Source organism: Ordospora pajunii (assembly GCF_021821965.1).
Source record: "Ordospora pajunii strain FI-F-10 chromosome Unknown Cg_08A, whole genome shotgun sequence".
Taxonomy (NCBI): domain Eukaryota; kingdom Fungi; phylum Microsporidia; family Ordosporidae; genus Ordospora; species Ordospora pajunii.
In genome coordinates this window covers 54,967-78,622 of record NW_026848127.1, presented here as the reverse complement: position 1 = coordinate 78,622, position 23,656 = coordinate 54,967, and the positions used below count along the sequence as shown (strand labels likewise).

At 45.8% G+C, this 23,656-nt stretch overlaps 20 protein-coding genes across 20 annotated transcripts; 10 read left to right on the top strand and 10 right to left on the bottom strand.

Annotated features, from left to right (window-relative positions):
* Window positions 1–39: 39 nt before the first annotated feature.
* Window positions 40–684, bottom strand: HK407_08g13020 (uncharacterized protein; the record flags this gene model as incomplete). The annotated part of the gene is made up of 1 exon (XM_060421269.1): window positions 40–684. One exon carries the CDS (start codon window positions 682–684, stop codon window positions 40–42), a length of 645 nt encoding a protein of 214 aa, XP_060276614.1.
* A 121-nt stretch (window positions 685–805) lies between these two features.
* Window positions 806–1,933, bottom strand: HK407_08g13010 (putative actin-like protein; the record flags this gene model as incomplete). Its single annotated transcript, XM_060421268.1, has 1 exon — window positions 806–1,933. One exon carries the CDS (start codon window positions 1,931–1,933, stop codon window positions 806–808), a length of 1,128 nt encoding a protein of 375 aa, XP_060276613.1.
* Window positions 1,934–1,977: 44 nt separating this feature from the next.
* On the top strand, window positions 1,978–2,625 carry HK407_08g13000 (putative Cdc37 chaperone; the record flags this gene model as incomplete). The annotated part of the gene is made up of 1 exon (XM_060421267.1): window positions 1,978–2,625. The coding sequence occupies one exon, from the start codon at window positions 1,978–1,980 to the stop codon at window positions 2,623–2,625; it is 648 nt and encodes a 215-aa protein (XP_060276612.1).
* A 111-nt stretch (window positions 2,626–2,736) lies between these two features.
* Window positions 2,737–3,177, bottom strand: HK407_08g12990 (putative SRP-independent targeting protein 2; the record flags this gene model as incomplete). The annotated part of the gene is made up of 1 exon (XM_060421266.1): window positions 2,737–3,177. The coding sequence occupies one exon, from the start codon at window positions 3,175–3,177 to the stop codon at window positions 2,737–2,739; it is 441 nt and encodes a 146-aa protein (XP_060276611.1).
* Window positions 3,178–3,210: 33 nt separating this feature from the next.
* HK407_08g12980 (putative ubiquitin) lies at window positions 3,211–3,672 on the bottom strand (the record flags this gene model as incomplete). Its single annotated transcript, XM_060421265.1, has 1 exon — window positions 3,211–3,672. The coding sequence occupies one exon, from the start codon at window positions 3,670–3,672 to the stop codon at window positions 3,211–3,213; it is 462 nt and encodes a 153-aa protein (XP_060276610.1).
* A 19-nt stretch (window positions 3,673–3,691) lies between these two features.
* HK407_08g12970 (uncharacterized protein) lies at window positions 3,692–4,372 on the bottom strand (the record flags this gene model as incomplete). The annotated part of the gene is made up of 1 exon (XM_060421264.1): window positions 3,692–4,372. The coding sequence occupies one exon, from the start codon at window positions 4,370–4,372 to the stop codon at window positions 3,692–3,694; it is 681 nt and encodes a 226-aa protein (XP_060276609.1).
* Window positions 4,373–4,925: 553 nt separating this feature from the next.
* HK407_08g12960 (RecF/RecN/SMC domain-containing protein) lies at window positions 4,926–8,243 on the top strand (the record flags this gene model as incomplete). Its single annotated transcript, XM_060421263.1, has 1 exon — window positions 4,926–8,243. One exon carries the CDS (start codon window positions 4,926–4,928, stop codon window positions 8,241–8,243), a length of 3,318 nt encoding a protein of 1,105 aa, XP_060276608.1.
* A 42-nt stretch (window positions 8,244–8,285) lies between these two features.
* HK407_08g12950 (putative 2OG-Fe(II) oxygenase) lies at window positions 8,286–9,419 on the top strand (the record flags this gene model as incomplete). The annotated part of the gene is made up of 1 exon (XM_060421262.1): window positions 8,286–9,419. The coding sequence occupies one exon, from the start codon at window positions 8,286–8,288 to the stop codon at window positions 9,417–9,419; it is 1,134 nt and encodes a 377-aa protein (XP_060276607.1).
* Window positions 9,420–9,451: 32 nt separating this feature from the next.
* HK407_08g12940 (translocation protein Sec62) lies at window positions 9,452–10,048 on the bottom strand (the record flags this gene model as incomplete). Its single annotated transcript, XM_060421261.1, has 1 exon — window positions 9,452–10,048. One exon carries the CDS (start codon window positions 10,046–10,048, stop codon window positions 9,452–9,454), a length of 597 nt encoding a protein of 198 aa, XP_060276606.1.
* Window positions 10,049–10,118: 70 nt separating this feature from the next.
* HK407_08g12930 (uncharacterized protein) lies at window positions 10,119–10,649 on the top strand (the record flags this gene model as incomplete). Its single annotated transcript, XM_060421260.1, has 1 exon — window positions 10,119–10,649. One exon carries the CDS (start codon window positions 10,119–10,121, stop codon window positions 10,647–10,649), a length of 531 nt encoding a protein of 176 aa, XP_060276605.1.
* A 26-nt stretch (window positions 10,650–10,675) lies between these two features.
* HK407_08g12920 (uncharacterized protein) lies at window positions 10,676–11,173 on the top strand (the record flags this gene model as incomplete). The annotated part of the gene is made up of 1 exon (XM_060421259.1): window positions 10,676–11,173. The coding sequence occupies one exon, from the start codon at window positions 10,676–10,678 to the stop codon at window positions 11,171–11,173; it is 498 nt and encodes a 165-aa protein (XP_060276604.1).
* A 182-nt stretch (window positions 11,174–11,355) lies between these two features.
* Window positions 11,356–12,348, top strand: HK407_08g12910 (uncharacterized protein; the record flags this gene model as incomplete). The annotated part of the gene is made up of 1 exon (XM_060421258.1): window positions 11,356–12,348. One exon carries the CDS (start codon window positions 11,356–11,358, stop codon window positions 12,346–12,348), a length of 993 nt encoding a protein of 330 aa, XP_060276603.1.
* Window positions 12,349–12,565: 217 nt separating this feature from the next.
* Window positions 12,566–13,318, top strand: HK407_08g12900 (MIP-like; the record flags this gene model as incomplete). Its single annotated transcript, XM_060421257.1, has 1 exon — window positions 12,566–13,318. The coding sequence occupies one exon, from the start codon at window positions 12,566–12,568 to the stop codon at window positions 13,316–13,318; it is 753 nt and encodes a 250-aa protein (XP_060276602.1).
* A 57-nt stretch (window positions 13,319–13,375) lies between these two features.
* HK407_08g12890 (histone-binding protein RBBP4) lies at window positions 13,376–14,545 on the bottom strand (the record flags this gene model as incomplete). Its single annotated transcript, XM_060421256.1, has 1 exon — window positions 13,376–14,545. The coding sequence occupies one exon, from the start codon at window positions 14,543–14,545 to the stop codon at window positions 13,376–13,378; it is 1,170 nt and encodes a 389-aa protein (XP_060276601.1).
* Window positions 14,546–14,643: 98 nt separating this feature from the next.
* HK407_08g12880 (DnaJ domain-containing protein) lies at window positions 14,644–15,852 on the bottom strand (the record flags this gene model as incomplete). The annotated part of the gene is made up of 1 exon (XM_060421255.1): window positions 14,644–15,852. One exon carries the CDS (start codon window positions 15,850–15,852, stop codon window positions 14,644–14,646), a length of 1,209 nt encoding a protein of 402 aa, XP_060276600.1.
* A 152-nt stretch (window positions 15,853–16,004) lies between these two features.
* Window positions 16,005–17,576, bottom strand: HK407_08g12870 (NPL4 protein; the record flags this gene model as incomplete). The annotated part of the gene is made up of 1 exon (XM_060421254.1): window positions 16,005–17,576. The coding sequence occupies one exon, from the start codon at window positions 17,574–17,576 to the stop codon at window positions 16,005–16,007; it is 1,572 nt and encodes a 523-aa protein (XP_060276599.1).
* A 150-nt stretch (window positions 17,577–17,726) lies between these two features.
* Window positions 17,727–19,187, top strand: HK407_08g12860 (exocyst complex component Sec3; the record flags this gene model as incomplete). Its single annotated transcript, XM_060421253.1, has 1 exon — window positions 17,727–19,187. One exon carries the CDS (start codon window positions 17,727–17,729, stop codon window positions 19,185–19,187), a length of 1,461 nt encoding a protein of 486 aa, XP_060276598.1.
* Window positions 19,188–19,302: 115 nt separating this feature from the next.
* On the top strand, window positions 19,303–20,505 carry HK407_08g12850 (protein kinase; the record flags this gene model as incomplete). Its single annotated transcript, XM_060421252.1, has 1 exon — window positions 19,303–20,505. One exon carries the CDS (start codon window positions 19,303–19,305, stop codon window positions 20,503–20,505), a length of 1,203 nt encoding a protein of 400 aa, XP_060276597.1.
* A 92-nt stretch (window positions 20,506–20,597) lies between these two features.
* HK407_08g12840 (glyceraldehyde3-phosphate dehydrogenase) lies at window positions 20,598–21,605 on the bottom strand (the record flags this gene model as incomplete). Its single annotated transcript, XM_060421251.1, has 1 exon — window positions 20,598–21,605. One exon carries the CDS (start codon window positions 21,603–21,605, stop codon window positions 20,598–20,600), a length of 1,008 nt encoding a protein of 335 aa, XP_060276596.1.
* A 122-nt stretch (window positions 21,606–21,727) lies between these two features.
* On the top strand, window positions 21,728–22,717 carry HK407_08g12830 (uncharacterized protein; the record flags this gene model as incomplete). The annotated part of the gene is made up of 1 exon (XM_060421250.1): window positions 21,728–22,717. The coding sequence occupies one exon, from the start codon at window positions 21,728–21,730 to the stop codon at window positions 22,715–22,717; it is 990 nt and encodes a 329-aa protein (XP_060276595.1).
* Window positions 22,718–23,656: the final 939 nt, after the last annotated feature.

Sequence of the window (23,656 nt, the reverse complement as noted above, 5' to 3'; positions counted from 1 at the left end):
GATCCGCACAGCTCACTGCCTCTCAAAAACAATCTCATCTCAAATATCGCATTTATTTATGCTCTCATTCATCATGGCAAACACCTCTGCATTTCCAATCATAAGTAGATCATCTCGCTCCTTCCTTGCAAAGTTGCTTCTGATCTCTCTGTACTCTAACAATCGGCTAAACCCATCGTCTCCTGCACCAAACACCCCAAGCCTGCTTTGCAACTGTTTGATCGCCTCAAGCTCGTCCTTGGTTGCTCTAATGCTCTGCACAAGCTCCTTCACTGGCTCAGAGCACCTCATCATCTTGCAAAACATCTCCTTCCGGTACTCCTCAACCTCCAGGTCCTCTCTCAAGCCATCAAACTCCTCCTGCTGCCTCTCCTCTTCCAAGAAACTCGCCATCAGCTCGTCAGTTATCTGCTGCATATCAGCCACAACAACCTCCTCGCTTGCCCTTCTTTCCATCTCAAACCCATCAGGAAAACACACAATGTTGCGCAGCACAAAGTTCGAAAATATAAAGTAATTCCTGCGGAAACTCTCAAGCAAGACATCAGACATCCTCTGCATCTTTCCTCTCTTCAGCTCGCATAGCCTGCTGATCCCATCTGCCAGCACATTCTCTATCTCCATTTGCAGCTCAGATATGAACGAGGCTGGTGCAAATCCGAAAAACTCAGCCTCTTCTTCCATCACAAGGGGCTTTGCTGCCGCTAATATCATTCCTCAATCATTCCTCAGCTTACACTACTTTTCACGCATTCTTAGTCTACTCATCACACATCAACCGCCTGCCATTCTTGTACACACCATCTTATACCACAAACAGAACCTTCTCCTTCAATACACGCAACCCAACACTGTTCCACTCCTTGTCTGTCATCCACACTTCTTTGATGCAGTCAAGATTCGAAAACCTTTCCATGACGCCAAGAATCGCCTCATCCATCGGCTCTTCATATACAACAATCTCCGTATGCGTCCCAAGCCTTTCTAAGCATGCACCCAATTCTTCCTCAGGCACCTCACATTCATGGTGCTTAATCACCATCACCTTGCTGCCTATCTTCTTGATCTTCTCCTTCGTTAGAACATACCCCAGCCTTGCATAAATCCGGCTGCACAGATCTCCACTCTCCTCATACTTCATTATGTGCATCCTAAAGTGATCATCCCTTCCTGCATGACACTCTGCACTGCTTGCATGCATCTCATCAAAATGCTGTCTCATTACTTCCAAGCACTCTCCCTTCTGATCACACAAATCACACCAGTATATATTCTTCTCCTCAAATATTCGCACCTTGTTGAACTCATCCACAAAGTCCACAGAATCCTGCAGCATAAATCCTTTGCTGATTTTCTCACTCACACACATCGCATCAACAACCCAGAAGTCCTCAATAAGACTCACTGTGCAGTACGTCTCATACATGTTGACCACCACACAGCTTGGGCAAACCACACATATCGCCTGAGACAGGCTGTAAGGCGTCACCAGCACCCCCTTGAACGACAGAAGATTGATAAACAGATTGCACAGCCCCAAAATCTCGGTCCTGCTCAGCAGATCATGAAATACAACCGACACAAACGACCTCTTTGGATCAATCCCAAGTCTTCCTGCTGCTGCTACAACACGGTTCCCAAGCCATCCTAGCCCCTCCTCCAGGCTTGCAAACCTTTCTGTGCTGATGTTCACAAGATCAAAAAACCCATCAATATCAATGCTCTCGGCCATACTCTCCACAATAAGTCGTCGTCCATACACTAACACATGGACAATCGGCTCATCCGTTCTGTAGCTCGCCATCCTGTGTCCCTCGTCAACATAGTACGATGTGTCACTTCTCATAAAGTAGCTCTGCACATTTTTGTTTGGCGTGGTGATCTGCTCAACCTTCGGCACCATGCACATCTTTGGTGTGTACTTGAGTGGCATGGGCTTAGGCATCAAACATGCAAAATCACGTGTGCCCCAAGTGCATGAAATGCCCAGAGACTAGCATGAAATACGCAGGCGTCTGCTTAGAAAGCGACGATGATGAAGAAGTGCATCCAAATATAGACGAAAAAAGCTTCAGGGAGTGGAGGAGGCAGCAGAGGCAGCAGAAAAGAGAAGAACTTCAGAAAAGACTCGACGAAATAAATGCAATCGACACGCACGACGAGAACGTTGAAGCAGAAAAGAAAGAGATACAGGAAATACTGAAGCCACGCTATGTGTGTGTGGACTCTGGATCATTTACGATTTCTGAGTCTCAAGAGGAAAGAGACTACTCTGCAGAGCTTGAGCATCTAGTACGAAATTGCAGTCTGGACAGCTTCATCACCATGATGGACACAAAAATAATCGATATGGAGGAGTTTGAGTGTTTGGTGCTGCATAACCTTGCTGAACAAATCAAGGAAGGAAACGATTTTGGCGGTGTTATCCTCTCCAAGCTGTCTCTGTATGTAAGATATGCACGCTCACACGGGAGAGAGTTCCTTGAAAAGCTGCGTGCACAGCTTACAAATGCAAGACTAAAGAGGCAGTTTGAAGAAGACTGCGCCAAGGATTTCGAGGAGACAAAGAAAATGTTCCTCAATCAGTTTGGCACACTCAACTCCACACATGCAAGTACATCTTGAACTAGTCAGTTCAGTCATCCCCTGGAATCCAATCCATTGCTCATTCAGTTCAATAAAGAGTATTGATAAAGCACATCCATCAACGCCGTTTATTAGAAATAATGCTCTTCATCATTCAATCTTCTTTTGCTTGCATGGCCTCAATGTCTTGAATGGCTTGTATACAAATTCATAACAGCATGACACTACCGTGATAGTATACAGCCCCCATGCTTTATTTGTGTACAGAAGAAGAAACTTCACAAGCATCGACACAAACAGAAAGTCAAATGCAACACTCACATGCCCTTTTGAACTCAGAGCCTCTCCAGAGCTGACAAGTGTTTGTGTCTTTCCTTCTGAGCAAATCCCCGGTGTAGAGATTCTGTACAGATAATAAATCGCAGCTCCCTCCGGAATAGATCTAAGCAAGTACAGCACTGGCCTCATCTCACCCTTTAGCAAATACATTATCACCATGCACACATTGTACAGTCCAACGCTTCTTAACAGAAGCTTCCTAGTAATTGCATTTTCCTCAAATATCCGAATTTGTGCTTTGCTTCCCCTCATTTTATGGGGTTGCGGTTAATCACTTTCTGATTTTCAAAGCATCCGGCCATCAATTGCAGGCTGCCTGATCATGAATTGCTCATGCTTCATTCTAAGCTGCTGTGAGCCCAGCAAGCAATTGCCTCCCTCCTGTGACGTAAACACTTCGATATCTTCAGTTTCAGAAAGCCCAAGATCATCAGGCGTCATTCCAAGATCTAAGTTCTTTCCTTTAAATAACATTCTGAACTCCTCACTGCTCTTCTGAACACTATTTGAAAACGCCTCCAGTACCTTCCTGAACGCTACATTCCGTTTGGCTTTGAAAACAAATACTGTCCCATCAGGATCCTTCAGTCTAAGCACAATCTTCTTCGAATCGCCGCCTTTTTCGCATTTTCTTGCATCCTCTCCAAAGCCATAGCGCGCCATGGGCTTCTGCTTCCTGCATCTTTTAGCGAAAGCATCCACTTCTCCACTGCCATTAACATGCCTCTGCCTGACCCTCTCCTTCATTCGTCGTATACAAGCAGGTTCAGCTGTTCTTTTTCTGCTTTCTTTGCTCTTGCAGTCGGTAAAGTGTTGTCACACTCGTGTAGTAAGCTACACCGTCCTCTACACGCAAAGCAATGTACTCATCTGTTCTTTGAGGAAGACATGCAAATACCTTGCCATCAGCCATCAATACCTTTGCAAACAAACTGGACGATTCATCTTGCTCAATGCTGAATGTGCATTCAGTTACATCCTCACATTCAGACTGAACAATCACGCTTTCTGCATTTGTATCTGGAAACAATTCATAGACCGCCTCAATTCGGATGCTCTTGTCTGTGGGATGCACTATTGCATTGACATCCTCAAAAGACTCTTGCATATACTTCTGGTAGTCAAATATCTTGCTCATGCTTATCTTTAGCCTTTCTCTTTCAAAAACCTCATTTTTGTTGTCGTTGGCCACTGTGCATTCCTCTGCTGCTTTTTCTTGCACGCTCTCTATGTCTTTTATCACCAACTCCATAAAGTCAATCCCAAGTGCATCAAGAAGGTCTGTGTGCAGTTGCTTCGGAACCACATCCTCAAGACTCCCATCAAACGATGTAAAGTCGCGCTTTATCTTCGGGTCGATGTAGCCCATCCCAGGAATCGGCGCTGGCGGTGCATTTGCCCAACTCACTTCCTGGTCAAGCATCCTTTCGATTTCTGCACGCTCCATCTAAAGGCCATTCGACCACGAGTTTTTGTACAGCGCTGTACGATAAGCTCAATTCACAAGCACATCCTGCACACCATATACTTGCAAATATACAGGTTTAATCCAAATAGGTAGGAAGAATTCGTATCTAATGATGGTTCATGCATCCCTCGTGCATTTCGCAGCACATTCAAGATCCACCTCAGCATTTACAAAAAATATTCGGGAGAATCAGCATAGACAGAGTCAGAGCATATACAAACACATTATATGAAACACCGGCCGCTGGAGAGTAGTCTGAATTGGGTTACAGCACACTGCTGCCTTTCGAGTTTGACTATTCGCACTAAGACGCCGTCCACTTTCCAAACTCCCCATGATCATCCCTTCCGGTCACATGGCAAGTGTATTTTTCTGTTAGGGACAGCTCCTGGCATTAACCAGGCACCCTCTCGGCACATGTCTCATCTCAGACCTTCCCAAGGGCATCTGCCCCTAATCGAAAGCTTCCAGCTGCCGGCAAGGGCTGTGCACTGCAAAAATTTATGTCAAAACACACAATGAAGCCTAAGCCATGGATCTGAGATTGGAGTCTGTGGCTGTTCATAACTTCAAGAGCTACAGAGGAACGCACGTCGTGGATGGGCTGGACCCTGGGTTTACAGCAATAGTTGGGCCGAACGGGTCGGGCAAGAGCAACATCATTGATGGAATCCTGTTTGTGCTTGGATTCCGTGCAAAGAAGATGCGCCATTCGTCCTTGAGGGAGCTGATATACAGTGGAGATCACAGGGAAGACATGTGCTATGTGGAGCTGAAGTTCAACAAGTTTACGATCAGAAGAGAAGTGTACCAGTCGCGGAAGTCGAGGTATCTTGTTGATGGAGACGAGAGGAGCGCTGTGGAGGTGGCAGGGTTGTTGAGCAGCGAGGGTGTTGACATGGAGCACAACAGGTTTCTGATATTGCAGGGGGAGATTGAGAGCATTGCAATGATGAAGCCTGCGAATGAAGGGCTGCTTGAGTATATGGAGGATGTGATTGGGACAAGCAGATACAAGGCTGATATTGAGGATGGCGAGGAGGAGATGAAGAAGTGCCTGGATGAGTATGAGGGAAAGGCAGCGATGCTGGGGTTTTATACGAAGGAGTATGAGCATGCGGAGGGGAGAAGGCAGGAAGGGATGAAAGCAGTTGAGGAAAGACTGAAGTATCTGTGCCACAGCAGAGACTTGCACGTTCTAGATGCAGAGGCTGGACGAAGAAGAATTGCAAGACTGCAGATGGAGAAGGAGAAAGTGCGGGGTGCAATTGAGCATCTCGGGATCAGAATTGCAGAGAACAAGGCGATGCTGAGCAATATGGAGAGGGATGTAGCAAATGCAAGCAGTAAGACACGAGATGCCGAGTGCAGGTATATAGAAACGAGAAGAAAGTATCAGAAGGAGGAAAGGGAGAATATGATACTTGAAGAAGAGAAGGCAATGCTACAGAAACGAGTTGTTGGACTGAACAGCGAAATTGAGGAGGCAAAGAAGATGGATGGGATTATACAGATGAAAGAGGCCGAGTATAAGACCGAGATGGGGAATAACGAGATGGAGATTCGGAGCTGTGGAGAAGAAGCAAGCCTGATAAGGAAGGAGATTCAAGAAGAGCATCACAAAGTAGAGAGGATCTCCAGAGAAAAGATCGAAAGGATAAAAGAGGCAGAAGCTTGCCTGTTGCAGGCACTGAAGAAAAAAGACGAAGTGTGTGGGGTGTTTAGGAGATATGAGGAGCGGATTGAGCAGCTAGGGTATCGTAAGCGTGATTTTGAGCAAAAGATCAAAGACATTGATGCAAGAATGGAGAAGATTGAAGGGTGCAGAGCGAGTGGAAGCAAGGAAGAATTGCAAGTGAAGGCAGAGATAGAAGAAGTGGAGAGGGACATTGAGAAAACACGAAGAGAGATTGGAAAGAGGATGCAGAGGGCATCGGAGTACAAGGAGAATGTGGAGAGCGAAAGCAAAGAAAAGGAGATTTTTGAAAAGATAAAGGATATTCCTGGGGTGCATGGAAGGCTTCGTGATCTTGGAAGTGTTGATGTGAAGTATGCTAGGGCTTTGTTTGCAGCAGGAAAGGGGCTTGGAGGAATTGTTGTTGATACCACAAGCACTGCAGAGAGGTGTGTGGCAGAGATAAAGAGATCTGGCGTTGGAAGAGGAGTGTTTATGATTGTTGATAGGATGGGAGAGGTGCCTATGCTTAGAGACGAAGGCGTTCCGTACATGTACTCGCTTGTTGAATGCAGCGAAGAGTTTAGGAAGTGTTTTTACTTTGTGATGAAGGACACAGTTGTTTGTGAGGATCTTGAGGTTGCGGAGCGGATTGCGTTTGGAAGGCAGCGGCGAAGGGTGGTTACGCTTGATGGGAAGCTGATTGAGAAGAGCGGCGTGATGAGTGGAGGGAGGCGAGGAGGACGAGCAAAGGAGATTGGGGATCTTGAGCAGGCGTGTGAGAAGATGAATGAGCTGAGAAGCAAGTTGATTGGAGAGCTTTGTGGCATTAGAAATGCGAAGGAACGAGAAATGCTTGAAAGGCAGCGCAAAAGGTATGTTGCAGAGAGCGAGATTGTGTGTAGAGAAATGGAGAATGTTGGTGGAGTTGATGAAAGGAGGGAAGTCGAGCTTGCTGATTCAGAGGTGGAATGTATCAAGAAGAGCATCTGTGTGCTGAGGAAAGAAGTGGAAGGTCTGATGCCTGAGCATGTGGTGAGGAAGAAAGAACGGCTGATTATGTTGAATTCAAAGATTGAGGGGCATGAAAGGAGGAATGTTGAACTGAGGATGTGGATGTCTGAGATGGAAGAAGGGCATGCAGTAGATAAGGAAGAAGAGATGAGGAGAATTAAGAAGCGGATTTGCGAGATAAAGCCAAAGGATGTTTGTGAGATCAGAAGTAGTATGCAGAAGAGTCAAGATGAGTACAATTGCTGTGTTGCAGAGCAGAGAAGGCTGGAGGAAGAGGTGAGTGCGCTGCGTATGGAGATAAAGAGTGGATATGACACTGAGATTAAGCTGAAGAATATGATGGAGGGTATAGTGGATGGGATTGAGGATAGTGCAAGGCAAGTGAGTGGAGGAGAAGAATGCGCAGGTAGAATCTGTTCTGAGATGAAAATGTATGGGGAAGTGATTGGCAGTAGTGTAGAGCCGCTGGGTGGAGTGGATATGATGGATGACGAGAGTGTTGAAAGGATGAGGAAGAAGCTAGGAGGCATGGTTATGAAGATGAAGGGAGTGGTGGCGAATGAAATAGATTGTGAGGTGTTTAGGGAGTATGAGGGTGCCAAGCATGAGTATATGAAAGCAAGAGATGAGTGTGATGGCATGAAGAAGAAGATGGAAGGAATAAGGAATAGGATTGAAGGGCTGAAGAAAAGAAGACTGGATGAGTTTACTGATGGCTTGAAGCAGATATCGACGAGTTTGAAAGAGATATACAAGGAAATAACGTATGGAGGGAATGCAGAGCTAGAATTGGTTGACCATCTTGATCCGTTTAGTGAAGGAGTTATGCTGAGTGTAATGCCACCTAAGAAGAGCTGGAAGAGTGTTAGTAAGCTTAGCGGGGGAGAGAAGACGCTCAGCAGTCTTGCACTGATTTTTGCATTGCATAGATACAAGCCATCTCCGTTCTATGTGATGGATGAGATTGATGCGGCACTTGACTATAGGAATGTGAGTGTGGTTGCGAACTACATAAAGGAGATGTCAACAACTGCGCAGTTTGTTGTGATAAGCCTGAGGAGCGACATGTTTGAGCTTAGCGACACGCTGGTGGGAGTGTACAAGACAGAGAATGTATCGAGGTTCTTGGTTGTCGATGTTGGGAAGCTGAGGACTAGCTGAGTATTAAATGTGTTAAATAAGCGTTGGAGACTGAATGTTCTTATGTTTGCAGATCCTTGTTTGATGAAGAAGCACGCACAACCGTTTCTACATTTTGTAAAAGATGAGTTTCTTAATGCTAGCATGTTTGAAAAAGTAAAGAGGATTCATGCAAGCTGTGCATTCAAGGAGCAGCACACGGATCTTTTCAGGTTTCTGCAGACGGACGATCTGAAGAACCAGGATGATCTTGAAGAGTTCAGAGGCTGTGTGATGGACTTGCTTGGCAGTGTAGTGGACACCAGCGGTGGCTGGATCGATCTTTTTGGATCGTACTACAGATCAGGGGATTATCTGCTGTGCCACGATGATCGGACTGAGCATAGGAAGTATGCATTTGTGTATTATCTGCAGGACCATGCATCTGGAGGACTTGTTCTGTATGAAAATGATGCGATGAGTGTTTCGAAGAGAATAGATGTAAGAGCAAATCGACTAGTAGTGTTTGAGGTATCGGAGATTTCATTTCACGAGGTGGAGTATTGTGAGGAGAATGGTAGAAGAGCATTTAGTGGCTGGCTAAGCTTTGCAGATGTGAGTATGAGCGAAGAGTATCCTCTGGTGCGAATGAATGTTCCGAGCGAGCAGCAAGTATTTGCAATAGAGATTGATTTTGGAGAAAGCATGGCTATGTTCTATCCAGGAATGGAGTATGACTTTAGATGTGTGTCGAGGCATGCCGAAGGGCCGTTCTACTCGCGTAGAGTTGAACGACTTGTGGTGCAGCAGATGGTGGTGCCTGAAGTTGATGGATGGGTGTTGGTCGATGCAGGCATATACCACTTCAGGATAGGAGATTACATTCTGCTGAACGACCGGTGTAATGCAATCAGTGATGATGCATACGACATATACTTCATGGCGCTTGGCAATGGCCAACCTGAATGTGAACTTGATAATGAAGAATGTGATGGGCTTGGCAGGAATGGATCTGATGATGAGCAGGACGTGGACTTCAGCGATCCAAGCAATCCAATAAAATACTTGGACAGTGAAGGAAGATATGCATATGGCATTCCAATCAAGAACAAAAGCATGTTTGCCATCAATCGCTGCGGAAACTCCATGTTTGTGCAGCGATCCACACAGGAGTTTCATCTTGCTCATTTCATCTATAGGCAGAAAAGCATTGAATAAAACGGTAAACAAGTTCAGATACATCAGGCAGTTTATTCGGCTTTGCATTTTGTCCTTTTCCCGTGATACTCCCATACGGGAACAAAGCTTTCAAAAAAGCCCACGTCCTCAAACAGCCTTGGGAACAGCCATATTCCTGGAGGATGCAGAAAGTATGTTGCAACAAACAAAACAAAGCGTATTACTGCAGTCACAAGTATGAATGCAACAAAACCTCCAAGCGGATACATTATGAGCGAAAATGTGCGCTGCTGGATGTGCCTTGGCCACATTCGGAACAGCACAATCGAGAGTATAATCAATACGAATGCTCCACATATCAGAAATGACGTGTTGGATGTCTTTTCATCGGCAAATACATATGCATGCTCCTCGTTGAACTTCTGGTCAAGCACCACATCGCAATCCCTTGTGTTTTTCCTGTTCAGAGCAACCTTGAACAGAATGCTCTCGTCAAGAAGCTCCTGCATAATGCACTTTGCTTGCTCGGCATCAGTTCCGTTCTTCTTGAGCAGAGCAACCGCATCCCCACCACTAAACACCAAGACTCTTTTTTTGTATCTTAGTGTTTTTTCCTCTGCATTTACTTTTCTCAGCATATCCTCGTACTTCTTCAGGTCGGCTTTCATGTGCTGGGTAAACCCAGGCAAGTTTTTGTGTTGACAGCACTACTGATGGCGTGCAGTGCAACCCCGGCCGATGAATCTCAAACAGCAAATACGGTTGAGAGCGTGTGAGCTTATGGCATCGCTGTCGAAGCTGAAGGCAGAAATCAATCACGAAGAGACGTTTAGACATATGCTGGCCGATGTGCATAAAGCATACATAAGGCTAATGGCATTTGCAACAAAAACAAATGCCTTGAAAAAGAACCAAGCACATAAGCAACAGGCCGTGGACTGCATCAATGGAATAACAAGATACGCAATTGGGAGATTCGAGTTTCTGTACAGCGAGACACATGGTGTCGTTTCTGTGGCGATGGGAGATTGCAATGCTGATAGGCATGTGCTATGCATAGCAAGAAAGGCCCCGGTTGAACAACAGGCAGAAGCAGTGGCTGGCCTGATGGCGATGTACATGGATTATGAAAGCTTGCCATGCGACATGTGCGGCGAATATGCAATGATCCCTGGCTTTGATACACCGCTACAAAGGATAATGCAAGACGACTTTGTATTTTCGTGTCATCCAAGATGTATGATACCCTGCATGAATAAAACGAAATGAACTATTCTGTGAGGAATCCCTGGCAAATGATTGAATGTTCGATGTTTGGGTATTTGGAGAGGATTGACGGATTGTGCTCGTACCTGAGGTTCTATGACAGAACTGACACGGTGGCTAGGGAGAAAATCTACTCAAATGGATCAAGATTGTTGACTGTTGCTGTGGAAGACGAGAAAATGTATTTGGTGAGCCGGAGTTTACCTGACATGAACAAGAGCAGGATATCTTTTTGCTCGGTGGTGCAGAAGACACTGGTTAGTACACCTAGAGGACTAGAGGGGTTTTTATCTGCACTTGGATTTGCGTTTGTGAGGGAAAACAATGTATCAGTGGTAAGCTTCCTTAGGCATCCAGTTGAAGTTGAGGTTTCTAAGTGGAAGAGTGAAGACGAATCAGTGGACAGATTACATCTTGTGAAGGTTTCTGTGGCTACAGAGAACGTGAATGATGGAGAAAAGATTCTGAGCAAAGTGGTTGAGGAGTTGGAAAGCCAGGTTCAACTTTTGAGGCCGAGCTTGAAATAGATATGCTGAGCTGAGTGAATGCAATCAGGATGCCGCATTAATTTACTGTGCCATGCCTCATAGTAGGTTGAATGTTGAGCAACAGCAGTACTAGACTCGACTCCTTTTACTCCTTTGAGCAATGATTGCATAAGGGATCTGATCTCTCCGAAGCATAGAAGAGCAATAACGATTACCCATATATGATGAAGGAATACGGCGGTGCCATAGCCAGCACAGGAGTTTGCATAGGACTGTTTGTGGGTCTGTGCATTGGCAATTATGTATGCAAGATTAAGAACTGTGCGTTTTTCATAACATCTGGGCTGTGCATTTCTGGTGTTCTTACGGTTCTCAACCTAGTGAATTTGATCCAGTCGAAGTCAAAAATAACATTCAAGTCTCTGCATGCAGGAGTAATCAACGCAGTGATGGATATCTGGATTGTGTATATGTATTCAAGGCTTCTGTATGCAAACTCATTGTTTGTATGCCTGATTTTTCTGATGCACCACATTACCCTGTATGTGTTTACATGCCATGTGGAGCATCCGAAGTCTACATATGTGATCACGATGTTCTACACTTTTTCATTTATGCTTTACAAGATGTGGTTTGTGGAGGAGTATGGATTCTCAATGGAGGCAATTCCGTTTTTTACAAGGAAGTACTTTGTTAAGGGAGCCATAAGCATAATGCATCTTGGAAATGCAATACCAATACGGACGATAATTGCCAGTAGGCTCGACAGGATTGAGAATGCGGAGTCTGCAGGATTTTTTGGGTCGATGATAATGTTTGCGATTGTTGTGATGAAAGCGCTGATTGACAAGCCTGAATTTGAAGAGGAGATGATTAAGGTTGGCGACATGGCGATGCCTTTTTGTGTGATGGCCGTGATGCTCAGTGTGGTTGTGTTTAATGTGAGGTGGAACAAGCAGGTCGATGTTTCTAGGGCGTATCCGTTGTGCTGCGCGATCTTTGTACTGGTTTCGCTGATGTTTTGCTCGGGGATGCTGCAAGGGGTATGGCAAAAGAATATGATGGAGGAGGCACTGAAGGACATGCATGCATACACATTGATTGTGTTTTCGATATTTGTTGTGTACACGGCGATTGCATACAGATCCGAGATATCTGCAGCACCGTGCAGAGAAAGTCTTTTTTTGAAGATTGCTAACCATCTATGGGAATGATCAGGATATTTACCTGAAATGTGCGCTGTGATATAACAAAATGGAACCACATGCAATATAAGCGTGCATATGAAACAGATACTGAAACAGATGCATTACAATTGTGCGAGCCGGCACCAATATAATTTAATTTATCAGAGATAAGTGTTTTGCTGTATAAAGATCAGGTGTTTCTAGCAGAAATAAAACTATTTAAGGAGAAATAGTATATAAACAAATGGCCGGAGAGGTGCTTAAGGGAGTCCAATCTGCATTTGGAGAGATGTTTGCATCTTTTGTATTTGGATTTGCAGTGTACTCTGCGCTGCTGGGGTCTGCTCTGAGTCTGCAGAGTGCTGCAAGCGTGGTAATTGCACTAACAGTTGGGTTTTCAGGGGTGGGCGTGATATACTCGTTCTGTGACGTGACTGTTGCACATTTCAACCCTGCAATCACGCTTACTGCCATTCTTACTGGAAAGCTTGGGATAATACGAGGTCTTGGATACATCTTGGCACAGTATATAGGATTCATCCTTGCTGTATGTGCACTTCTTCCATGCTCGCCACTGGAGTATAAGGCAACACTGGATGTGATCAGACCAAAGCCTGCAGACTTTGGCGGAGACAACCTTAATATCTTCTGGTCTGAGTTTTTCTTCACAGCAATTCTTGTGCATATTGCATTTGCAGTTGGTGTGAACCCATACAAGCCAAAGGTCGATGTGGATGGAAACTTTGTGAACCCTGAGGAAGATGAGCCTGTGGATCGCAGAGTCACTGCACCATTGTGCATAGGGCTGACTCTTGGCTTTCTCGCATTCCTTGGGCTTGCAACATCAGGTGGTGTCTTCAACCCTGCACTACTGTTTGCTCCAGTAATCATGTCAAACACATGGACAAAGTTCTGGATTTATTGCACTGCAGAATATTCTGGAGGATTAATAGGAGGTCTTCTCCAAGTATTTGTTCTGTATAAAATCAGCTATTAGCTTCTGCCACTGAATTGCCAGCCAGCAATAGCCTCAATAAACAATTTCAAATGCACTTTAATCATACACATCCTTCGTCATCTGCCAGACCTGTAAAGCATTGTCTTCAGACACACTTGCAACCTCGTACGGCTCTGCTGGGTTCCATGATACATCGCATACCGTGCCTGTATGCCCTCCATGCATAAACCTCAGCTCTGGTGGGCCCTCTGCTCTGTACTCCTCACTCACCTCTATTCCAGCACGTGCCAGGTCCCAGACAATCACTCGCCTGTCAGCACCTCCAGAACACAGCATTGTAGACGAGTGCGGAGACCACTCAACACTCAATACATCTTTCGAATGCCCCAAGAGAACATTCACCGCTGTGTCCAACTTCCTTATGTCCCATATCTTCACCGACTTGTCTCCAGAGCACGTTGCAATTGCATTCACATCAACAGGCGAAAACTTCACACAAAAAACATCAGTTGTGTGCGCATCGACTGAATGCACCACCTCTCCGCTTCCTGCATCCCACACCATTAGCATCTTGTCATCTCCAACAGACGCAAGCATCTTCCTATCAAAAAAACTAAAGCTACAGTCATTCACGACTGCGTCATGCCCTTTCAGCACAGTCCTTGGCTCAATCACTGCAGACTCTTCAAGTATGTCATACACACACACACACATATCCTCTCCACAGCTTGCAAGCTCTCCAGAAGCCATGTTGTTCCATGCAATTCCAAACCCTCCAGATGCATGCCCCCTGAGTGTCATGTCTGGCTTGGCAATCTTCTCGTGCGACAAATGCCTTGTATAGTCATACACATGCACATCCGAAAGATCAGACCGCACAGCTAGTATGTTGCATGCCGATGGACAGTATCGGACTCTGTTTGCCTCCGCCAGCACTGGAACCCTTTGCAAAACCTTGAGCTTCATGTCTCCTTCTCCATTCCCCTCCTCTTCTCCATTCATGTCCTCGTCAAACTCATCAGGAAAATCAAGCTTTGCTATCATGACACACTCCTCGTCACTGCCGCTGGTGTGAGTACTCAGCAGCAATCGCTGCGTCGTCCTTGCACGCTCCTCATCTCTGCTCACATCCGGAAACCACTGCACAGAAAGAGACGGCCATTGCAATGTGTGGCTGAATAGCAGGTCATACAGATATGGCACATTCTTCTTCCACACCTTGTACTCTTCATTCACAATCTTTTGCTCAATCGTACGGTCATCCATCCCTCAGGGCTACTGCTTTCAACTTTAAATCAGCTCATCTCATCTCCTCTTCTCCTTCGACACTTCGAAATCTCATATAAGTTAACGTTTATTCATCACTAAAAGAAACTGAAGCCATTGAAGAAACTCCTGGCACTTTGGCCTCCATCGTCAGAAGCATCCTCGTGCTCCTTTTCAGGCTCAGGAATACTTCCAAACTCGCCCTTCACCTTCGTTGTGGCTCCGTAAGGTTTACTGCTTGGCGCACTCAATACCTCCAGAATCTTTGCTCTATCAGAATCTCCTCCAATAATGATGTTGGGCTTCAGAATAAGCGACCCAGTCCCTGCCCTTTGTGTCTTGAATCCCTCTCCCCGTATCTTCACCGCAACATCAAACGTCTTGAACATATCCACATTTATCTCAAGCTGCCTTCCATCAATATGCGTAAAATACACCACGCCTCCTCCAATCGCCGTGTACAGAGGAATATCTATCTTTCCAATAATATCACTGCCACGCCTTTCAAACCTACTATCATCCTGCACATCAATAATAAAAATCACATCCCCCGATGCCTGCCCTTTTCTCTGATCCCCCATCCCCTCAAACACTATCTTTTCTCCCTTCACAACTCCAGGCTTGATGCTGACCTCAAGAATTATATTTTCCTGCACATACTCTCCTCCTTTACACTCTCCACATGCATTTCCCTTGATGAAATATCCTTTGCCCGAGCATCCATCGCACCGTGTCTCCGCAAGCGTTACAAATCCACCAAGACTCCTGCGGCTAGTGTACACCCCGTTTCCATTGCACTTCTTACATGCAGTGGTGCTCTCTGCACCCTTCCCGTCGCAGCTCGGGCACATCTTCTCCCGCTTCACATTAAACTTCGATGTCTTTCCGCAAAACGCCTCCTTCAGCGAAATATTGATCACATACTTTGTCGAGCTTGCCTTATTCGACTTCTGTGCTCCCCGGCTACCTCCAGTAAACTGGCTAAATATGTCAAAAATGTCAGAATAGTTCCCTGCAGAAAATTGCGCTCCAAACTCCCCCATTCCGCTATCATACTCCTTCTTCTTCTTCTCGTTAAACAGCACATCCTTTGCCATATTCAACTTCATAGACATCTCCTTGCATTCCTCCTCAATCTTTGCCTTGTCATCATCGCTCTTTGCTGCACGCAGCTTCTCTCGTATGAGAGGCGAGTCCCTGTGGAACTTCGCTTGCTGCGTTGAATACGCCCTCCGCACCTCCGCTAAAGATGCTCCAGGACTCAGCCCCAGCACCTTGTAGTATCCTTTTGAATCCTTTGCAGACATTAGTCTTCTGACTCAGCAATTATTATATCATTTTTTTCGTTTCGAAAAGTCCGGAAAAATCTGGAAAACACGGCTCTGCATTAATTCAACTCACCCCAATACACATCGCTGTCCACACAATCTCATCACTCACATCACACTAAACTTTATTATCACATCTTCTCTGCCCTACACATCTTGCATTCATTCAGGCTGCCTTCGTTGATAAACGTACACCTTTCGCATGCCCAGCTCTTACAAACATACTTCTCAAGTCCACTCGCAAACACCTTGAACTCTTTACTCCTCAAAACCTCCTCAAACATGCGGCCATCGCCAGAAACAATGCTATTAAACAGCTCCTTCCACTTCCCAAGCACTCCTCGGATCTTCATCAGCAAACTGAAGCTAGAAAGCTTCTGCATCGAAAAGTCCCCTCCAAAACACTCTGCCATTCGTTTCCTACTCATCTTCGCGGGAACATATTCCTCATTGCTAAACATCGGATTATGCCTGCATCCATGCGTCAACCTCACTATGAAAAAATCGCCGGGAAAATACGGATCTGCCTTAACCATCTCTGCATTGCTTTTTGTTCGGTAGACAATATCCTTTGCAGCCATAAACATCCTTGGCTCCTCTGTTGCAAGCACTGCATCTTCCTTAACCAGAGCCATGCACTGTGTACTCACCTGGTACTCCTTAAGCACAACATTTCCCTCGGCATCTGCAGTAGCAACTATCGTTACAAACCTGGATCCAAACTCATCCGTTCTGCCGCCATCAGTCATTACATATGGATGCTTCTGCTGCATCCTCGCAATAAACTGTATCTCAAGAGATGACAAAAAATAGTCTCTTGCAACCTTATCGCTCCTCATCTCGCCTCCTTCCACATGTATGTCTGTGTAGATCATTCCAACAACCTCCAGCCCACTTCCACATAGAAATTCACTGCACTCATCTAGCACAACAAATCCATCCGGATAGTTCTCTTGCTCAGGCTCCCATATCCCTGATACCACGGCCTTCATGCCCAACGGCACTAAATCATACTCTCTGTATCTTCCAACAAGAAACCCAACTCTTTGCCTCCGGCTGTCTTTCCATCCCCTGATAAAGTTCTCCACAAGATACTGGCCGTCAAACTCAACATGGTCAATCATCCGGAATGTCTGTGGCATCAGAATTATGCTTCTTTCCTGGCACCGAGCACATCGTGTGTTTTGCCCATGGTCACCACACACAGCCACTGTATAGCTCTCTGCACACATCTCCTTCTTGTTGCTTCTCATCATCTCTTTGTACGATCCAAAGCTAAGATACTTGATCATGTTTTCTCTATGGTATCGCTCGTCCCATGGATCTAATGGTGCACAATGACTGCACATTGCTCTTGAGTCATGCTGACACATCATTTCGTCCCGTTCCCTATGTATCCCTCGCTCAGTAGTACGCTTCCTAGCCGCCCCTTCGCTCACCGGCAAATCCTGTGCTGCAGATGCCTGCCGGTTACTGCTATGCATGCCTGCTGGCACATCGTATTGCACATACACAACACTTCCGTTCTTCAGCCCCAATGCATCCGGCGACTGCTCTTCATCGATCTTGTCCACGGCATCAGGCTGCATAAACACACATAGCGACTCGACTCCAAATGCATTCTTGAGCTGACGCCCTATTGCCTCTGCATCCTCAACCTGCATTCGTCTTTGGCCATCCGGGCCACGAACAATCAGAATCATTCAGGGCCACGTATGTTGATTTTATGTAATGCACGTCATGGCTTATGCAATCCTAGCACATGATTGAATACATGCAGTAACTCAGTGCTTGGCATGATTGCACATGAAGTAGCATTTGTTGGCATAATGCCTAACAGTGGCAGCCCTGTAATGGAGAGTGAAATCGACGAGCTGTTTCTTGACTCTAAGAACGATGCAATCGACAGAAATAAAATCATCAACCTTGATGCATGCATGAACGAGATGCCTGGGGTGTATCCCAATCTCAGGCATATCGATGCGAAGTGCAAGGAAATATACTCAAGCCTTGAGCTGTACACAATCAAGTTAGAGTCGCTTTCAAACGAGCTAAGGGAGGTTGAGGATGAAAACATGAAGCTAGAAAACGAAATTCTGTACCAAACACAAATATACGAGCATCTGAAAGAGCTGCTGTACAACGTGGAGATCAAGGAGGAGCATTTCATAGCACTTGAGGTAGAGTCTTTCGACAGCATCGATGGAATATGCAAGATGGAGCGAGCATTGGATGTGCTGAACGGGCTCGATGCCGAGAAATACAGTATCAGGATTGTGCGCGAAAAGAAGGAGCGGATAAATGATGCACTCCGAAAGTTCTACAAGCGGTTCATAGCATACATGGGAAAGTTTATGGCTGGCAACGAGCATGCCCACCAGCTGAAGGTGCACAAGGGTCTGTATGGCCTGCTAAAAAGGTTCAGAAAGATAATTGAGTATTCTCGCAAGCAGAAAGACTACTATGCAGTGGTATGCTCGATGTACATGGCACATTCGAGAAAGCTGTATGAACGAGAAGTTGACGCACACATGAAGACCATGCTGCGGCTCATCAGGGATAAGCCAAGCCAGGAGAAGGTCAATGATGCGCTTCAGACATTTTCAGATTCGTATAGAAGCATTGTGCAGTGCGAGATGCGCTTTCTCGAGAGCATGGGGCTTGAGGGAGATGCTTCTGCAATATTCAATGGTGTATGGATGATTGTGAAGGAGTTTGTGGAGAATGTGTATGAGCTTCTGGGTATTGAGACATTAAATGGGCTAGGACTGTGCTGGAGAGAAGTGGATGAAGCGAAAGAAAGCGTGTATTTTTGCTTCCAGAAGGAGCTTCGAAAGATGTATGCGAGACTGGAAGAAGAGTACCTGTGCAAGGAGGTGCAGAGAGGAGACCTGCGAGTTGAGAAGCTGGAAAGGATTCTACGTGGCTCAAGCAATGCAGAGCTCAGGGTCAAGGCTGCTGTTCTGGGAATGGGCAGGATACTGCAAAAAGGTAGCTCCAAGGGGCTTGATGAGGCAATCAGGAAATGGAAGGTTGTTACCAGGGTTCAGACAGCATGTGGAGTTGATGTGAGCGAGATAGGCGAGGCAGAGAAGAAAGCAAAGGCAGAGTTTGAGAGGCATTGCATGGACTTTATACTTGGCGAGGGAAATGCGGTAAGCAATGCAAAGAAGGTAGTGGCAGCAGCAGGCGAAGACGAAGTGTTCAAATCAAAGATGGTGAAGATGATGCTGGAGATGATGTCTTCCAGGAATGCAGAAGACGGACTAAGAGAGTCCAAGGATGTTATTGAATACCTGAGCAAAGTGCAATAGCGTACAAGCACCAGGTGAATGTAATCAGTGTGCAGGGTTTATGCGTATGCAAACGGCGTTTCAGATGTACTGGCACACCATAATGCAGTATGTGTTTATGTTTTAAGCACTCAGTATGCATGAAAACGAGCAAGCAGACGAATGCAAGCCTGTTGAGTGCGGAGATGCAGACGGATCTTCCGAATTCAAGTATTGCAGGAAATGCACAAAAAGAATAGCATTGGCCGATGAGGACTGCTGGAGATGTGTTTTTTGCACACAAAGATTTCATGAGCGCTGTAAATACATGATATGCGATGCATGCAGTATTGAGATTGCAATTAGAAGACAGATGATGTGGTGTGCACCACCGCTGATTCAGCAGGACGACAGTCCAAAGATATCGATAGAGGATTTTGAAATCATAAGAGTGCTTGGAAGAGGAAGCTTTGGGAAGGTTGTGCTGGCAAAACACAGTGACTATGAAGAGCCTCTGGCGATCAAGATCCTTCGGAAGGAAAAGTTTGTGAACACGAAGGACCTGATGTTTCTTGAGGTTGAAAGAAACGTGCTTAGGAAAGTTTCGCTATCGAGCAATCCGTTTCTGATAAGCATGAAGTTCTGGTTCCAGGACGCAGAGAATGTATTCCTTGTGATGGAGTATCTTTCTGGCGGGGACCTACTGCACCATGTAATGAATAACTCGTTCTGCAAAGAGCAGATCAAGCAGTATGCATCCGAAGTGCTGCTGGCGATTGAGTTTTTGCACAAGGAAGGGATAATATTCAGAGACCTGAAGCTTGAAAACATCATGCTTTCTGGAGACGGGCACATTAAGCTTGTTGACTTTGGGCTGTGCAAGGAAAACATAGGCCCGTTTGGCACAACGTTTACATACTGCGGGACTCTTGACACTCTTGCGCCTGAAGTGATTGCAGGCGAAGGATACACTAAGGACTCAGACTGGTGGTCGTATGGTGTGGTTCTGTATGAGCTGTATGAGAAGGATCCGCCATTCCACGGATCTACAAACGGAGAAATATGCAGCTCGATCATGAATGCAAGCCACTGCTACGATAGAATCGATGATGGCATGGTGAGAGCATTGATAGACCGCTTGCTTGAAAAGAATCCTGCAAAGAGAATAGGGCATGGCGAGGCCGATGCCAATGACATAAAGGCCCATGAATACTTCCACGGTGTTGACTGGGAAAGTGTTGTTAACAAGCGAGCTAAGCCTTTGTTTATTCCTGGCGATTTGGAATCCAACTTTGACACCGAGCTCTCGAAGGAATCAACCATATTGCGAGGATCGACTGCAGGCAAGAAGAACAGATAGGCATGCAGCCAACTTGTATTTCAATTCAAATTAAACGCAAATACACACTTTACTTAATGGACTAATACTGCGGTATCACAGCTATACCACGCTTATTTCTGTGCTTGCCTCATGTAGACATACTGCAACAGGTCGCATACTCTGCACGAGTATCCATATTCATTGTCATACCAGCATATCAGCTTAAAAAAGTTGGTTCCCATTGCCATGCTTGCGCCAACATCAAATACCGAGCTTCTTGAATCCTCAATGAAGTCGCTGCTTACAACACAATCTCTTGTTGTCCCCATGATCCCGTTGTTTGCGATGGAGTATTTGTCAACCGCATCTGCTATCTGCTCAATCGTTGCTTCCCTCTGTGTTCTGCACACCAGATCAACAACGCTTACGTTCGAAACAGGAACCCTCATTGCCATTCCGTTTAGCTTGCTTGCTAACGAGGGAATAACCTTTCCAACAGACATTGCTGCTCCCGTACTTGAAGGAATGATGTTGCTCATCCCAGACCTCCCGCTCCTACGGCACTTCCCCAGCCCATCAACTATGTTCTGTGTTGCAGTGACTGCATGCACAGTGGTCATCAGCCCCTCGACTATCCCAAAGCTGTCGTCCAGCACCTTGGCCAATGGCGCCAAGCAGTTCGTTGTGCAGCTTGCATTACTAACAATCCTCTGCATATCATAATCGTGATGATTAACTCCATACACAAACATAGGCGCATCCTTGCTTGGCGCAGTTATCAGCACTGCAGCAACATCCTTGTGCCCCTCACACTCACTAACTGTGGTAAACACCCCGCTTGCCTCTACCACCACATCCACTCCGTGCATGCTCCATGGTATCTCATCGGGCCTTTTGAAGCTTGTCAGCGTTGTTGCTCTTTCGCCATACCACATCCTGCCATCCTTAAGCTTATACTCGCTCCTCTTTCCAAACACACTGTCGTACTTCAGAAGATACTCTGCATACTCGGGCGTAACAAACGGATCATTAACCACCTCCACATGTATTCCTCTCTCGTTCAGAATCCTGTAAACCAGCTTCCCAATCCTTCCGAATCCATTTATTCCAACCTTCATGGCCAGGTCTGCATCCTGCATTAAATCAATTTGACAACAAATCCAACTTTCTGATTAATATTTCAATTACTGCACGATTGGCTGCAGACGGACACACTTCATGCACACCTTATGCAAAGCACATCGCCCCGTCATTAAAAGGCATGGCGTTTCTTGATAACATAACGCAGTATGTTAGTGCAATGAAGAAGTATAACTACACACTCAGAATAGCGTTGGCTTGCATGCCTCTGCTGCTGCTTGGCACCAAGAAGTCAAACACAATTACATCGAAAGAGACAGTCGAAGAGTATCTGAATGCAAAAAACAGTGTTGAGATTCCAGAGTCGTGTGACTTTGAGTCATTCGATGCATCCAGGCGCTTTGTTCTCAACAATCTCCCGCCAAGACAGACACTGAGGATCCAAGCGCATCTAGAACACGAAAAAAACTACTGCCAGGTCGTGTCTGCATTGAAAGCCATGGAAATCAGAAATATAAACGTGATAGTTGACTTTAACATGCCTGATGAAAGATGCGAATACCTGTTTGATGTTGACCTTAGGTTTTCAAAAAGAATGCACATGGCAGTATATCCACTGAGGAATCACCAGCCGAACTCAGATCTGCTTCTTGTTGCAGAGGTGTTTTTTCCATCGACAATTGCATTCAGCATCAGCGATGTGTTTTTGCCAAACAAACCGGCAAACTGCCTGGAGATCCATGTACGAACAACACGCAGAGACATGCGGCAGTTCATGAACTTTGTCAAGTCGATCTCGTTTGTGAGGACACATTCATACGGGAGCTACTTCTATGTGCCGATCGGTGGGTCTTATATCAACGGAACAGTGTTTCTCTGGCTTGCTGTACCAATAATTGTCTACTTTGTATTAGATTGGGTATGCATGGAATATGAGGTATCATGCGCAAGGATTCTGCTCGGATCGCTTTTGTACTACATCTCACCCGTCTTTCTGGCTCTGTTTACCCGGAGAAACGAATCGATGTGCTTTTGTGCAATATTCATGGTGCTGAATCCAAAGATCGGCGTGGTGTATGCACTTGTGTGCTATGCCAGGATGCTGCATGACATATGCATGCTGGGGCCTACACGTCTCAAAAGCTCCCACATGCATCAAAAGGCCAGGTAAGCCTGCATCGCCAGTAATTAGTAAGGCACACAAGCTAGTCAGTACCTGGTAGCACGACATTCGTAAGGCATTTCAACATCGCATAGCAACAACAGAATAAAGAGCCATATTCTTTAATTACGCAACCATAGATTGCTCCTTGATAGCAAACTCCGCACCAAAAGAAACATGCAGAATGTCCTTAAACGCATTTCTTATTGCATACGGCACACTTGCTTGCGTGATGAATCCTGCGCCTAAGCTCATTGCAGCAACACACTGAGCAGCGCTCCTCATGCTCATCAGGACATCCTCCTCCTCAATGTCCACAAGTGCCGACTCGTAGAGATTTCCGTCCTCATACACCCACCACATATTCATCTTATACATAAATGGCTTTATGTTCATCATACTCAGCAGGTTCGCCTGCGAAGGCCCAACATAATCCCCAGGGGACAGCACCTTGTAGTCAGATATTATCTCAATCTTTCCCTTCGTGATCTTTGTTGCAATCCCAAGCACCTGGAAGTACGAGGTCTTGTCTGGTGGCATCCCCGTAACACACTTCTCGACCCACACCTCCTTCTGCGAAGTGTCTCCAATCTTCGCGCATGCCTCTCTGGCATTGCTGTCAATCACCTTCTTGATTCCCTTCACATCGTTCTTGAAAAACACAAAGCACACATCGCCCTTGATCTTCTCAAAAACCACCTCCAGCTCGCTCTTTCCAAGATCCTGCAGTGCACGCTTCATCGACGAGTTCTTGCCCATCAGAAACTCAACATCTTTGCCCCACTGCTCCTTGATGGTCTTCAACTGTGTCGACACAACATTCTCAACGCCAACCAATGCAAATCTGCTGTGTGTGCCAAACAGCCTCCTCGCCTTCTCGTATGTCTGCTCCTTCCTTCTGCGGCTGTTTTCTCCTGCCATCCTGGGGTGAAAAAATTGCTTTCTTTC